Consider the following 13761-nt stretch of genomic DNA (forward strand, 5'->3'; position numbering starts at 1 on the left):
GTCAGAAGCTTTTTTATTTATTTTTATTTACCGAATACTGAAGGCCAACATGTGGCCCAGGCAGGAGGGAAGTCGTTAATACAGTAATGAAATTAAATACGTTCATGGAAAAGAAATACATATGAAATATGAAATACATTGAAGCATATGAGATATACATTGAAGGATGATATTAAATACATTAAAAAAACACATTCTACAAGCATACAAAGCAAGGGATTGAACTGAAAGCTGAGAAATATTTTTGCAGTACCAGTTTATACAGTTTCTTTTTTTCAGGCCTAACGCAGCGAAGATAGAAGTGATCTCTCTCATGCGCCGGCTAACACGCATGAAAGTACTCACGCGCTCAAACGTTTATTTGAAATGCAGTTTTTCAATGGCATGTGGTATTGGACAGGAATACATCGGCTGGCAGAGAGTTCCAATCATTTATTGTTCTAGGAAAAAAAGGAATACTTAAAGCAATTTGTGCGTGCGAAAATAGGGGTTATCTTGTCAGGGTGATGATTTCTGGTAGGTCTAGCTGGTAGCGGCTAGAGACAGGGTAAATGATCAAGTTGTAGTTCTCGTTTCCAAAGGCAGAAAAGCAATGTTAGGCGTGCTGCCTTTCTTCGGGATTCTAGGGTGGCAATATTATTTTCATTAATCAATTGAGATGGGGAGTCATAACGTCCATAACAATTATATATGTAGCGGACGGCAAGCCTGTTTATGTTTTCCAGTTAATATTTCTTTAGTGAATGGGTCCCAAACGACGCAAGCATATTCTTCTAATCGCGACCTTACCAGTGTGTTGAATGCTAATTGTTTCACAGATGGAAGAGAATGTTTCAGCTTGTCTCAGTAGGCCGAGTTTGCGTCGAGCAGATGCACAAACATTATCAATATGTTGCGACCAGGTGATTATTGATGGTTACACCTAAATATTTAAAGGAGTCTGTTTCAGTGACCGTAGATTGATTAATAGTATACTGATGTGCTAGAGGGTGTTTATTGTTGGTGATGCGCATAAAAACGTTTTTTTCTTCATTAAGTTTCATTTCCCCCGTGTCGCACCAGTCAGAAATCGCATTAAGACTTTTACTCAGGATCACTTGGTCATTGGCATTTTTGATCTCTTTGTGAAGTAAGCAGTCATCCGCGAACAATTTAATACTCACACTATCCTCTATGCATGCTGTTATGTCATTAATGTATACTAGGAAAAGTAGCGGTCCGAGCACACTTCCCTGCAGAACTCCGGAGTTTACAAGAGACATCCAGAGTAATGGCCCTCAACATCAACGAATTGTCTCTGCATGCTCAAATATGCACAGATCCAGTTTACAATGTTAGGCGGAAACCCATAGTTGCTTAGTTTTGTTATCAAACCAAAATGAGAGACCCTATCAAAGGCTTTGCTGAAATCGAGGAATATAACATCAACCTGGCAGGCTTTATCAAGAACGGAGGCAAAAGCGTCAACGGTGGAGAGAAGCTGAGTAGTGGTAGAGAGCCCCTTGCGAAAGCCATGTTGGCACGGGGACAGAATACCATGTTTTTCAAGAAATTCCGTCATGTAATTTCAGATAATATGCTCTAGAAGCTTGCAAGATGTAACCGTCAGTGATATAAGGCAGCAAAGTCCAGATTCTTCTCGTTCCACTCCTCTACTTGGGCGTCCGAGACGCACCGCCACAGCCGGTCTACGCAAGTAGAGGATGTACTGCTGCTGACGATAGCGGCGACGGGTTCGCTGGGTGCTTCTTGTAGATTGAAGTAGACAGATGACGAAAAAGAAAACACTTTCTATTTACAATTATTTACATGAAATTACAAATACACATACAAGACGGGACTGCAACGCATAGGGCGACCCTATATTGACATAGTCGATCGTGCATAGCACCGTACTTTGTCCAGAACGCTTGGTCGGGGCAGCGGGGCCACGTTTTCTGCCCTTTGGCGCCCTGCCCCAAGCATTTACCACCCAATCGCCACCAAGTGGCTTTGAGTGGTCCGCCGACGCACCAATCCCGAATCCTGTATTAGGATCGTCTTGTGCGCTGGCACTTCCAGTATTGCGCTTCTTCTAAGCGCCCTTTTCTTTACCACCTTTTATGGTGTCTTTCTCCCTCTCCCTCAAAACAGCATACAAATAAAAACAACGCTCCAAGAAAGGGGGGGGGGTGACTGATGCATAGCATGCGTGCTTCCGCGCATAGCCACAGCGCCCAGCACAATGGGTTCAATACAATCCTAATGAACAGGTAGTACCTGCAAACCAAAGTGGCAGGGAGATTGACCTATGCCCTGACTCCCCCCCGCTCGTACCTTTACGAAAAACTGATAGCAGTAGTAGCTATGGGTCATTCGTCAATGCAAGCTGTCAAACGACACTTTGGGCTCGCGTACCCCTATTCAGTAAATGCTTGCTCGGAGAAGCTTTTCACGACGGTCGATTGGCAACGGTCTTCAAAACGGGTTGTCAAAGGCAGTTACCATGCAAAAGGTGCGCGTGGTGAATAATGAGCACTGCGTTCACGCTTTCTGTCTCCATTACACGACCGGCACGCGCACATCAGGAGCCAGCGACAGTCACGGACATCTAAGCTTTTGCTGTCATGGCGACTGCACGGGATGTACGTGACGAAGCACCGATATTCCCTCTTCTTTAGGTCAGCTTTGTGTACTCTTGGGTGCTAATGGCGTCGTGACGCACCCTCTACGTTAGCTCAGTGCCAGCCGGCTCAACTCATCCTTCCGCGTGTCAGGTATAATCTGCATGTCATGAGCTGCGCCTCTGCCTAATCTCGGCGCCGTCACCGCGACGGGCGCCCACCGCTGGCACTTAATCATCCCATTGTATTTCGCTGGTCAAGCAACGACCATTGACCAAATACGCTAGCCGTCTCTTAAGCTTTCCTCTGCAGCCGTTCCCTTCAACAGGATGAAAAGGGTGGAAAATACCGGTTTCAAGCTTGCCGAGCTATAATTAAAGACATAACTTGTCCTTTTCTAGCAGCAGGCTTACACCCCCCACCCAAGACAAGGTAACAACTTGCCTACAGTGTTGCCGAAGCGGAAACCAGAAACAGCCGGCTGCATGTAACATCCCACGAAACAGACAAGCAGCTATTTGATGTCTAAAAGATGTCTTGGAACGGATAATTCAAAAGTCTAATAGCTGTCCTGGTCAAGACATTTGCTAGCTGTGGACGTCTGCAGGTACTTTAGTAAGCCCTGCTAACGTTACACTAAAAGTTGGCTAATAAACATCTCGACAAGAACAACTTGGTATTATACGTTTCCAGAATTCTGTAATAATGGTTTCGGAAACATTGTGCAGGCTTTTATAAAACATCTTGACAAGAACAAGTTAAGAATTTTATTAGACGTTCCCAGAATTTTGTTACAAATTAAGCTATAAAAGCCTGCATATTGTTTCTGAAGCCATAACATATTGTTTCTGAAGCCATAGCGTATAATGGCTTCAGAAACAATATGCAGGCATTTTATAGCCGTCTTCAAAGCAGCATTTATACGATTGTCATCCTACAGTGGCATAAGCAATATTATTGGCAACTTCTTGAGCATACCATGCATCCTTATGCTAGCTTCATAGTACACATGTTACTATATAGAACTGAAAATTAAATCGAAGCATTACATTATATTATTTATAATAACTTGCATAAATTTTTTAAACATATATGTCTAATGTGCAATACACATCCAAAGCAAATGTGCATAACCTGCAGAAAAAATTACAACCTGTCCTTGTGAGAAAGCGGCTTTATTGAGTAGTAAATAAAAGGACACGCAGAATGATTTTACAAAATTATACAGTAGAAAAGGTAACCACATAAAAAGACGTAGCTGCAGTAACCACAGGAATCCAGGTCCCTTCCCTCTTGGACGCCACTGGCTGCCCACAGAAGTTTGCTCTGTAATACAAAAGTGAAGAAAAAAGTGAGTAAGCCACACTTGATTTACAATAAATATGTGCAATTCGGTATTTCAAATAGGAACATATGTGCGGTTGTTTTACCTTGGTCACATTTACTTTATAAATTTAAGCAATACTTTCTCGCAATATCTTATGCTGTACGATGACGATCAGAAATATGTTGCAGATAGGATATGAAAAAGCTACTGTAGAGTGAAATTAAACTGGCAATTGATTTAATACACACGACTTCCACTAGGTCATTAGCAGTTAGATGGTTTGCAAACAAATATCTTACAAGAGTATGTTACTTTTATTTAAGTAGTGGTGTTGGTGGGTTGTAGCAACAGGCGGGCTTAGCCTGGCAATCAAGGCCGGCAACTGCTCCTTCCGAGTGTCTCTTACAATATCACTGCGGTATTGTATAACATGCCAATAAAACCATTGTATTGAAAGACGGAAGACGACCAGGACAGGCAGCACTGGCAGACCCGTTTATTCCACCGGCACGGCCGAGGCTCAAACACGAAGAAGAAGAGAAACAGGGATGATGATGGCTATATACAAATGAGAACGATGAAGTACGTGAAATGCGCTTACACTAATTTCCCCCCCTCGTGGAAGCGGCCAACCTGGCCGCAATCTAAAGATCGGCTGAACGGGGAATAAAGTGCTTCATGCGGGAGACGTGAACAATTTCTGCACTACGACGACGGCGGTCCTCGACGGAGTGAAGCGGAGTGACTAGATAGTTCACTGCGGAAGTTTGTTGTAGGACTGTGTAGGGCCCAATGTACCGGTGAAGGAATTTCTCGCAAAGTCCAGGGGTTCGAACCGGCGTCCAGAGGAGGACTTGGTCTCCAGGATGGAAGGCGATGTCGCGGCGTTTACTGTCGCAGCGACGTTTTCTTTCTTCTTGGGTAGCGGCGGTGTTGCGACGAGCAATTGCACGGCAATGCGCGAGTCGAGCTGCAAACTCTTCTGGGAGGGAGGTGTTAGGCGAAGCAGGAGAGAAAAAGAATTCGGAGTCGAAGACGGAGGAGGCAGATCGTCCATACACCAGGAAGAAAGGGCTGTAACCGGTAGTTCGTTGTGTCGCAGTATTATAAGCGAATGTAACACAGGGAAGGATGTTGTCCCCAGTAAACCACGAATGTCCATGGGACGTACTGGTAAGGTCGAAATGTCCAAGACGAAAAACGACATTCTATAAACATCTAATGGATGTCCCATTCGTGCTTCGTGCCATGTGGCTGTTCAAGGGATGTTCTTTGGCTTTCTATTCTGGATGTATAACGTACATCTATGACATGTGAGCCATGGACGTGCTTTAGATGTATGCGACAGCAGCACACATATTACAGCAGAAATTCCACTGGAGTTGTCTAGTATGCGAAGCATACCCCAAAATCCTGGCAGTAGTGCAGAAAGGGTCCAAGCACAATGGCACATACCCCTGTGAACTAGCGAAGGTGTTTAAGCCTAGTCAAAATACGTGGCCAATACCTTGTGATATCCAATAGATAGCCAATCAATAGCTAATTGATAATCTATCAATAATCAATAAATTCTGGAAAATGCTGGGGATTACTTGGTAGTGCTTAGTCTAGCCAAAATACGTGGCCAATACCTTGTGCTAGCCATGCAATCAATAGCTAATCGATAATAGATCAATAATTAATAAATTCCGGAAAATGCTGGTTCGGATGACTTATAGTGCTTAGTCTAACTCAAATACGTGGCCAATACCTTGCGATAGCCAATCAATAGCTAATCGATAATCAATCAATAATCAATACATTCCGAAATATCGGGGTGATGACTTGGTAGTGCTTAGCATAGGCCAAATACGTGGCCAATACCTTGCAATAGCCAATCAATAGGTAATCGATAATCGATCAATAATCAATAAGTCCCTCGAAATGCTGGGAATGACTTGGTAGTGCATAGCCTAGCCCAATTACGTGGCCAATACATTCCGATAGCTGATGGATAGCCAATAAATAGGTAATCGATAATCAATCAAAAATCAATAAATTTCGGCAAATGTTGGGGATGACCTGGTAGTTCTATGTGCCGATCAGCTGCGCTGTTTCGTTAGCCTAGCGCCACTAGTGCAAGCTACAGTATTTTTTTATTGTTCCTTAACGCTTATAAAGCTGCCAATCATCTACATTTACACTATTATAACGAATAAATGTATTCGGAAATTACGCATTTTAGTACAGATGCAAGGCATTACACTTTTTGCGTCACGGAGAGATTTTCCTGGGGTACTCGCTGAAGAATGCTTGCGCATTAATACGAGATGCTATTATTGGAAACAAATTTAATCGATGTGAAAGTGTTTTATTCACTCGATCGTCAATTCAGCGCGGCGGACACTAGTTAAATAGGCGCCTTTCAGATAAATTAAAAAATTCATTTAATTAACTTTTCCATAAGTGATCTTAACGCCCATCCTGCAATAGAGCCCCGTGATAAGCTCTTTTGAGTCATGTGGATGCCCCATGGAAATCAAGAAAACGCGGTTTCGGCATCATATCTGCCTAGTTTCGGTTTCATGAACACATCGTTACTAGCAAAACAAAACAAAAAAAAAACAGCCTGCTCTTTAAAGTCATTTTATTAAAAAAGTGAAATATACATGTGCATGTACACCTTAAAAATAAAGTTGTGACTGTGTTAGAAAATTTACATCAACTTCGTGCTTGTACAAGTTGGGACGCCGCCATTGTCATCGCCAGCACCATTTACCGCTCGTAGCCGCTCGCCGCTCGTTCGCGCGCATTTTTTACAGCTTTTCGTCTATGGTGCTGCTGTGTTCCGAGCCGCCCGGGTCGCCGTTTTCAGAGCCTTGTTTATTTTCTTTAATAGTTTATTGTGAGCTCGAAAGACATAAGCTTCAAGAGCCTTCATCCTGTTCTGCGCAACATAAAGGTAAATTGAGTTGACGCTTCTTAGACTGGTTGAGGTTCGCCGTCATGATTCCGTAACCATAGAGTTCGTAACGGCATTAATGGTGCAGCAACTTTGGAAAGCTCAGCGCTAGAATTTGTGATTTCATTTTCGTGATGGTAGCCTTCATTAGCATTGTTTAATTTTGCGTTTGGTTATTGTTTTCTGCAGCATGCCGAAGCTCAGCTGGACAAAGCGCCATGTTCGCAACAGAGCTCGTCTCGAAGTCGCGGCAATTTTGGAAAGAATTTCAAGCTTGAATCTTGCAGTGACGGAGCATTCAGCTGAAATTTCAGTTGGGACTGTTGCAATGAAGAATGCATTCAAGAAATAACTGTTCACAGCTCTAATTCACCCACTGGCTGTAAAAGCCGTTCATCTTCTCAGCAAAGTGCTCGTGAACTGTCCCCTGTTCGCAGCTCGAATTTCCCCTTTAGCAGCGAAAGCGTTTCGCCTTCCCAGCAAAATGCACATTGTGTCTTGGAGTGCGTTTCTGAAATTCAGAGCCCCGTTGATAGCAGTGATGTTGAGCACGAGCTAAGGGTCAGAATTTGGTCCGAAAGTGATCCAATGACTGACGGTCCGCAGCCAGGCACTCCCGAAAATTCGGTTTGGCATGCTGAGAAGGGAAGCTCTAATGCGAGTGACAATTTTCCCTCGGAGTTGGCAAGATGGGCTGTTGTCAACAATATTACTCATCAATGTCTCTCAGCTCTACTGGTTCTTTTGAAAACTCATATCTGTTTTTCCACACTTCCAAAGGATGCTAGAACCAAAGGACATGGTATAGAGGTTATTGGAGGTGAGATTAATTTATGGCAAAAACGTAAATTGTATTGGACTGTAAGTTTCTGCAATGTTATCTATACCAAAGTTGCATGTTAATAGCACACGAATGCCTTAATAATCTAAATACATTCTTGATAAAAGTGCTTCCAGAGTTTTGGTTTTTGCATTATTTGCAACATTGCATTGCAGAATTCTGTTGTGGTACTTGAATTACAATTGCCAGCACATGACATTTGCACCTTTCATACATTTATGTGCAGAATTTCAGCGTGAGGTGCTGACACGGCTCTCTGTACTCAGGATTGTTCAGCAGCAGCAAGGCGAGTTGCTAACAGCGTTGACAACCCGGTGCACTGTGAAACAGTCTGACAACGCTCCTCAAGTTGTAGTGGGCCAGTTTGACAGCTATGACGAACTGAAGAAATTCGACCAAACACTAACTGGACCAGTCAAGGAGGCTGTGGTAAGATCTTGCTCTGCTTCCAAAGGCTACCTTGTCTGACCTTCCATGTCTTGTGAACATGAAAAGTAAATTTATTACGAGTGTTGTCCAAAACGAAAGTTCCGAATACATTTTAAGGCAGGCATGATCATCAATGAAAAATTCTGGGAGAAACCAATTTATGATGAGTGTCGACTTTACTGTGACTAGCACTGAAGAAATGTATCAACACTATGCCACTGCCGGGTTCCTCTTTAACGCTTCCCTCTGGACATGCAGCACCACATAGTGCTGCCGTAATGTCTCTGTGTGGCACGTGTGTGAACATATATTTTAACAAGATTGTGGAGAAATACGACGGGGGTTTCATTTTGCCCAGCACCAGACAAATTTTAATTTTTTTCCATTGAGGAGTGGCAAGTACCCAGTTGCACATCCAGTGACCCAAGTTGGCACCAAAAAGTTTAATTGAAGACCGGCACATAACCCAGTTAATATAACTAGTGACCCAAGTTGGTGTCAAATAGCTTAATTGAAGGGTGCCATTTACCAAGCAACGCATACCTAATAACGCTTCCTTGCGGGCTAGTTGGTGACCCGTTCTTCAAACTGTTACTGCTGTTAAACAGATCACGTGTTGAACTGTTTTTTTTTTTCCTGCGTGTATATGCGCTGTATGAAGGACTCATACCTGGTGACTCAGGTTGGCGCAAAACAGGTTTATTATGGAAGACATAAACCATCGCACATGTCCAGTGACCCAAGTTGGTGTCAAAGAGGTTTATTCAAAAGCGGCACATACCCAATTCACATATGCAGTGACCAAATTTGACATAAGAGGTTCGTTCACACGTGGCACGTACTTTCATATACCCAGTGACATAAGTTAGGATGAAGGATGTTCATTGAAGGGCAGCACGTAAACAGTGACATATCGCAGTGACACAAGTTAGTGTGAACCGAGTTAACTGATCAGCGTCGCCTACAAAATGTCACAAATCTCTGACACAAGTTGGCCCGAGGATGGGACAGCAGCTCGATGCTCGCCATTAGACCATGAACTACCCAGTGACCCAAATTGGCGGGCAAATATGTAGCCCTCAGAAACACCGTGAAGTGTGCTAATATTCCTAATCGCATTAAAATGTTTATGTAGCCAGATACAGTGATGCATAGGCCATTTTATCAGACATGAACCATAGTTTTGCAGGAATTTGTCGTAGTGCAGCACCTGCTAGGCTACTCTATGCTGAAGTCGTGCTATTCTGCTGCCAGAGACTGCACCTAAGATATCACCCCAGTCTTAGCTGCTTGAAAGCGTAGTTGATATCTGGAAACAGGAAAACTTGGAAATTGAGAATAATCTTTTTCTTAAATTCATCGGAGCCTTTTGTCACTATTGCTGTAAGGAGCCAGCCAGCATTGTCATGCGTATTGCATTGGCCTACTGTGATATTTCTACATCGTGGTCTATAAAATCCAGACACTTTATGTGCCTGCTGTTGTATCCCTGCTGACGTCACCTTTTTGCCATGCAAAAACCTCATTATGTAAGCAACTGTCAGGAAAGCCATTTTACATTTTTATGCAATGTAAACTTGGAACAGGACATGCAGCACTGTACTCAACGTGGGCCACCCTTACAGGACTCAAAAACTAAATGTTTTCTTGCAGGGCAACTTTCTATTGGCCATGTTGAAGTTCAGATACATGCATGACATTGTTTGTTATTGGCAGCAGATTAACTTAACACTTGAATATAAAACATACTGTTTAGCTGAAGCACATTTCTAAAAGAACATAGCTCACATCTGAAATAGCCCTTGCATGACTCAATAAGACGACATAAACATTTTCTTTTTCTGAAGTTTCTGGTGAAATTTGTGCTTGTTTTCTTATATGGCTCAGGAGTAACACTAAAAATTTTAATTTCGATCTTTACCTTTTCGTCCAGTTTTAGATACCAGATAAAAGGCAAGTTTTGGTAATAGTGCAGTAATCTTGGGCTACTTTTTCTTTGCTCTTGATTAATTCAGCTTACCTGACTACATCTGAATATTCCAGATATTGCTTCCTTGAACTTTTGAACAGATTAACTCAATATCTCATGTTTGTTTGGGTCTAACTTATAAAGATACACTTGATCATGCATCAACATTTTTCATGCACTTGATTTTTAGTAACTTTGAATTCTGCAGGTTCAACAGCTTGCAAACATTGGGGGTCCAAGCCCAGAGTCTTGCACACGCAGGGTTTTGAGAAGTGTGTTGTCAGACAAACTTGCATCAACATTCTCATGGCACGGACGAAAGGGGAAGAATGCCTTTGACTGTCTGCTTCTCTCAAAGTGCATTGTTGGTATGTATATATATGACCTTACATAACATAGTATTCGCTTGTCTTTTCATGTTATTTCCTTTTAGAATATATTTTATGGTCATTGCTGACGTCACTCACTCTCGACATTACTTTAATACTTGTATATTTTACGTACCTTACATGGAATAATTTAGGCCTCTATACAGCCCGCAACATCGTCATCCACTGTATCATCAACTTCCCTACACCATTTTTTGGCGCTCTTTGACCATCTCTGGCCCTTGCGCCATAAAACCCCATATCATCATCATTTGCTTGTCATGCAGGCATTTTAACAAAGGATGTGGCAAATTTGAATTTTTGGCATTTTAAATATTGCTAGTCTTTTGAAGCTTGTCAATGCACAACAGGCAAGCTTGTGTTACTTTGTGTTTTGTCCATGCTTTTTAATTGCAGATGCTGTAAAGGTCACCCATAAATGTGACAATTTTGTAGTGGAAAGTGCAAGCAAAGACTGGCTTCGTCATGCCCCGGCAAGATGTGCATCGGAAAAGGTAATTAAGAGCATTCTCGTTAGTAATTTTTACAGAAAGCTATGTTATTTATTTTACCAGTGTGAACAATATTGCAGAAATTTGACGTCTGTTGTTATTGATAAGATTTACGGAGTCCTTGCAGCAGTTCACGCCGGGACCACAAGCACACAAATGTTTGACAGCGCACTTGGTGTTGTAGCTTAATGGAGCGCTAAAAAATAATTTGAGGTGTGCTAGTAAGCTAGCTATATATAGCACAAAAAAAACTCATGACATGGGAAAATGCTTGATAAACTAGAAAAGGCGCAACAACGAGACAAGAGGCAATGCTGCCTTAAACTTCCAGCACCAGCTCACCATGGTCTTATGGATGTTTACAGCATTTGCTTTTGGCCTAACAAAATTTTGTGGGTAAAGGTGGACAAATTTCTAGTCGAAAAAAGAGGAAGACTGAACTTCACAAGTTTAAAGAAATTTTACTGGGCTACAATGGCACAAATACGATGTCAACGTAATGTAGCACAGCTAACAGTTTCAGCGCAAAATTTAAAAAAGCGGAGCTTTCACATTTTGTCCTCATTTCTAATAATCAACTTCTTACCGTAAAACTAACAGAGTTATTAGAGTTATTTGTCAATTCAGCTGACTGGGTGTTTTTTAGGGTCCCTTTATGTTCAAGCATAAAAAAGTTATTGTGATGAGCTTCTCATAGCAGCTTTTTCATTTGCAAATAGAAAATACGTCTGTACAAGAACTCTAGGTGGCTAAAAGTAATCTGGAGCCCACTGTGGCAACCCTCATAATTGTATATGTTGCTGTGTGACATTAAACTTCATCATTCTGTCGATGCCATGGGAAGTTTTATCCATGTCCTGTATCTCAGAAACACAAAAGCCACATGCATTTTTATTTTTTATGGGAATCACTTCGATGATCCTGTTAATAAATGCCTAATGTTCTTATGTTTGCAACTGTAAGAACTCCAGCTATGCCGTTTTTTTTTTCTTTTCTACTTGCAGTCAGCAAGCCATCCTTCCAGCCTGCCGGACTAGTGATCCAACCAGTGACTAGACGTGATTTAGCCAGTGACTAGACATGCGATTCAGCCAGCGACTAGACCCGTGTCCCAGCCAGCGACTAGACCCGTGTCCCAGCCAGCAACTAGTCCCGCGTTCCAGCCAGCGACTAGACCCGCGTCCCAGCCAGCGACTAGACCCGTGTCCCAGCCAGCGACTAGACCCGTGTCCCAGCCAGTGACTAGACCTGTGACCCAGCCAGTGACATGACCCGTGACCCAGCCAGCGACATGACCCGTGACCCAGCCAGCGACATGACCCGTGACCCAGCCAGCGACCAGACCAGTGATCCAGCCAGCGAACTAGACCAGTGATCCAGCCAGTGACTACTAGACCAGTGATCCATCCAGCCAACCCCTGCCAGGGCATGAACATAAGTTGGGCGTGAGCTTCTTTGGCAGGTTGCTTTGGGAGAGGGTTTGTTTTTACTTTACTGAAGGCTTTACTTCTTTTAACTTGCTTCGCATTAGCTGGCACATTTTGCATGCACTGCTGAAGTAGTCACTATTTTACTGCACCTTAAGCACTTTTTTCACTTCAGCTGCGCAAAAATTATGGTGCCCTGAATGCAAGAAGAGCATACGTTTTATTTAGTGAATGTTACTTGCAGTTGACTTTTTTAAGCTGGTACAGTGCCACTCTTTTTCTTGCTCTTCTGCTTTGGAATACCTATCTTAGCAGCAGGTGTTGCACTGCTGTGGTTTTTGTAGTGTCTGAGCGTATTTGAAAACATCTGACAATGCTTTCCATGATGTGACCATTATATTGATAAAATTTACAATAATGTATGCGCGAAAGCTACCTTTGTAGGAGCTGGGATGGGAGATGTTTTAAAGGTCTCGTTATGGAGGTTTTTGTGATGGCATCTATTAAAAAATATATGTAGCTAGTCAGCTCGCGATGTGAATCATTTTCAGGTTTTTAATCAACACAGAATTAATGTTCCGCTATCTGAAAGTACTGTCAGCTGGTGGACTTTTTAATTAGTGTTCTAGAATGTTCCATGTTTATTCTAATCTAATTGCCTAGCAACCAAGCTTGTGTATTTGGTCTTTTTTGTCACATTGCATTGTTGCTTTAGAATAAGTTCTTCCTTTGACTTGTTCAGTCACTTTTATCATACTTGTGATATCGTGCAATATCTTTCGTTTTAGCCTAGTCATAAAAAGTGCCCGTTAAGGTGAAGTCATGGTCAACATGCTTAACTCCGGAAACTTTCATTTTTATTCTAGTCTACTTTGCATTCGTCTGCATACGTGTTCTTTTTTTGTGATATTGCGTGGCTGCTGTATCACACTTTATCCTCTCGTCATTTAGCCATTCCTAAAGTACTGTCTTTTGTGGTTATCCTTGTAGAAACATTTTGTAGTGTTTCATTGCATTCATTTTCTGCAACAAAATGTTAAACATTGAGAAGCGAGTTACTTCTTCACATAACCTAGTCATGACAAGTGCCTGTTATGGTTAGCCTGTAATAATAATAGCAAGAGCTAAATTTTAATAATGTTACTAAAGTGCTTAGTTGTGAATGTAAGCAACAATCTGGTATCTTGTGTCAGCAGATCTCATAATGTCTCATCATGTATGTTCGACACATTACCATGTGTGATAGCCTTGCACTGGTCCTTGAATAAAAGAAAAAAAAAGTTTAGATCTGTGTTGTGCTTTCAGCGTAGCAGGCAGTGCAATGGTACTGCTTCTATGCCAGCA

The 13761-nt window shown here is 42.2% G+C and overlaps 1 protein-coding gene across 1 annotated transcript; it reads left to right on the top strand.

The window, feature by feature from the left end:
- Positions 1-6051: 6051 nt before the first annotated feature.
- LOC119440843 (uncharacterized) lies at positions 6052-12293 on the top strand. The gene is made up of 5 exons (XM_037705711.2): positions 6052-6871; positions 7939-8141; positions 10319-10478; positions 10896-10993; positions 11995-12293. The coding sequence occupies exons 1-5, from the start codon at positions 6742-6744 to the stop codon at positions 12025-12027; spliced, it is 624 nt and encodes a 207-aa protein (XP_037561639.2). The 5' UTR covers positions 6052-6741; the 3' UTR covers positions 12028-12293.
- Positions 12294-13761: the final 1468 nt, after the last annotated feature.

This window comes from Dermacentor silvarum, chromosome 2 (assembly GCF_013339745.2).
Source record: "Dermacentor silvarum isolate Dsil-2018 chromosome 2, BIME_Dsil_1.4, whole genome shotgun sequence".
Taxonomy (NCBI): Eukaryota; Metazoa; Arthropoda; class Arachnida; order Ixodida; family Ixodidae; genus Dermacentor; species Dermacentor silvarum.

Excerpts from the sequence above, each read along its gene's own strand:
- LOC119440843 (XM_037705711.2), top strand. The coding sequence starts at position 6,742 with ATGGTGCTGCTGTGTTCCGAGCCGCCCGGGTCGCCGTTTTCAGAGCCT. Across the intron at positions 6,872-7,938 it reads CTGTTCTGCGCAACATAAAG|AATTTCAGCGTGAGGTGCTG; the intron begins GTAAATTGAGTT and ends ATTTATGTGCAG. Across the intron at positions 8,142-10,318 it reads GACCAGTCAAGGAGGCTGTG|GTTCAACAGCTTGCAAACAT; the intron begins GTAAGATCTTGC and ends TGAATTCTGCAG.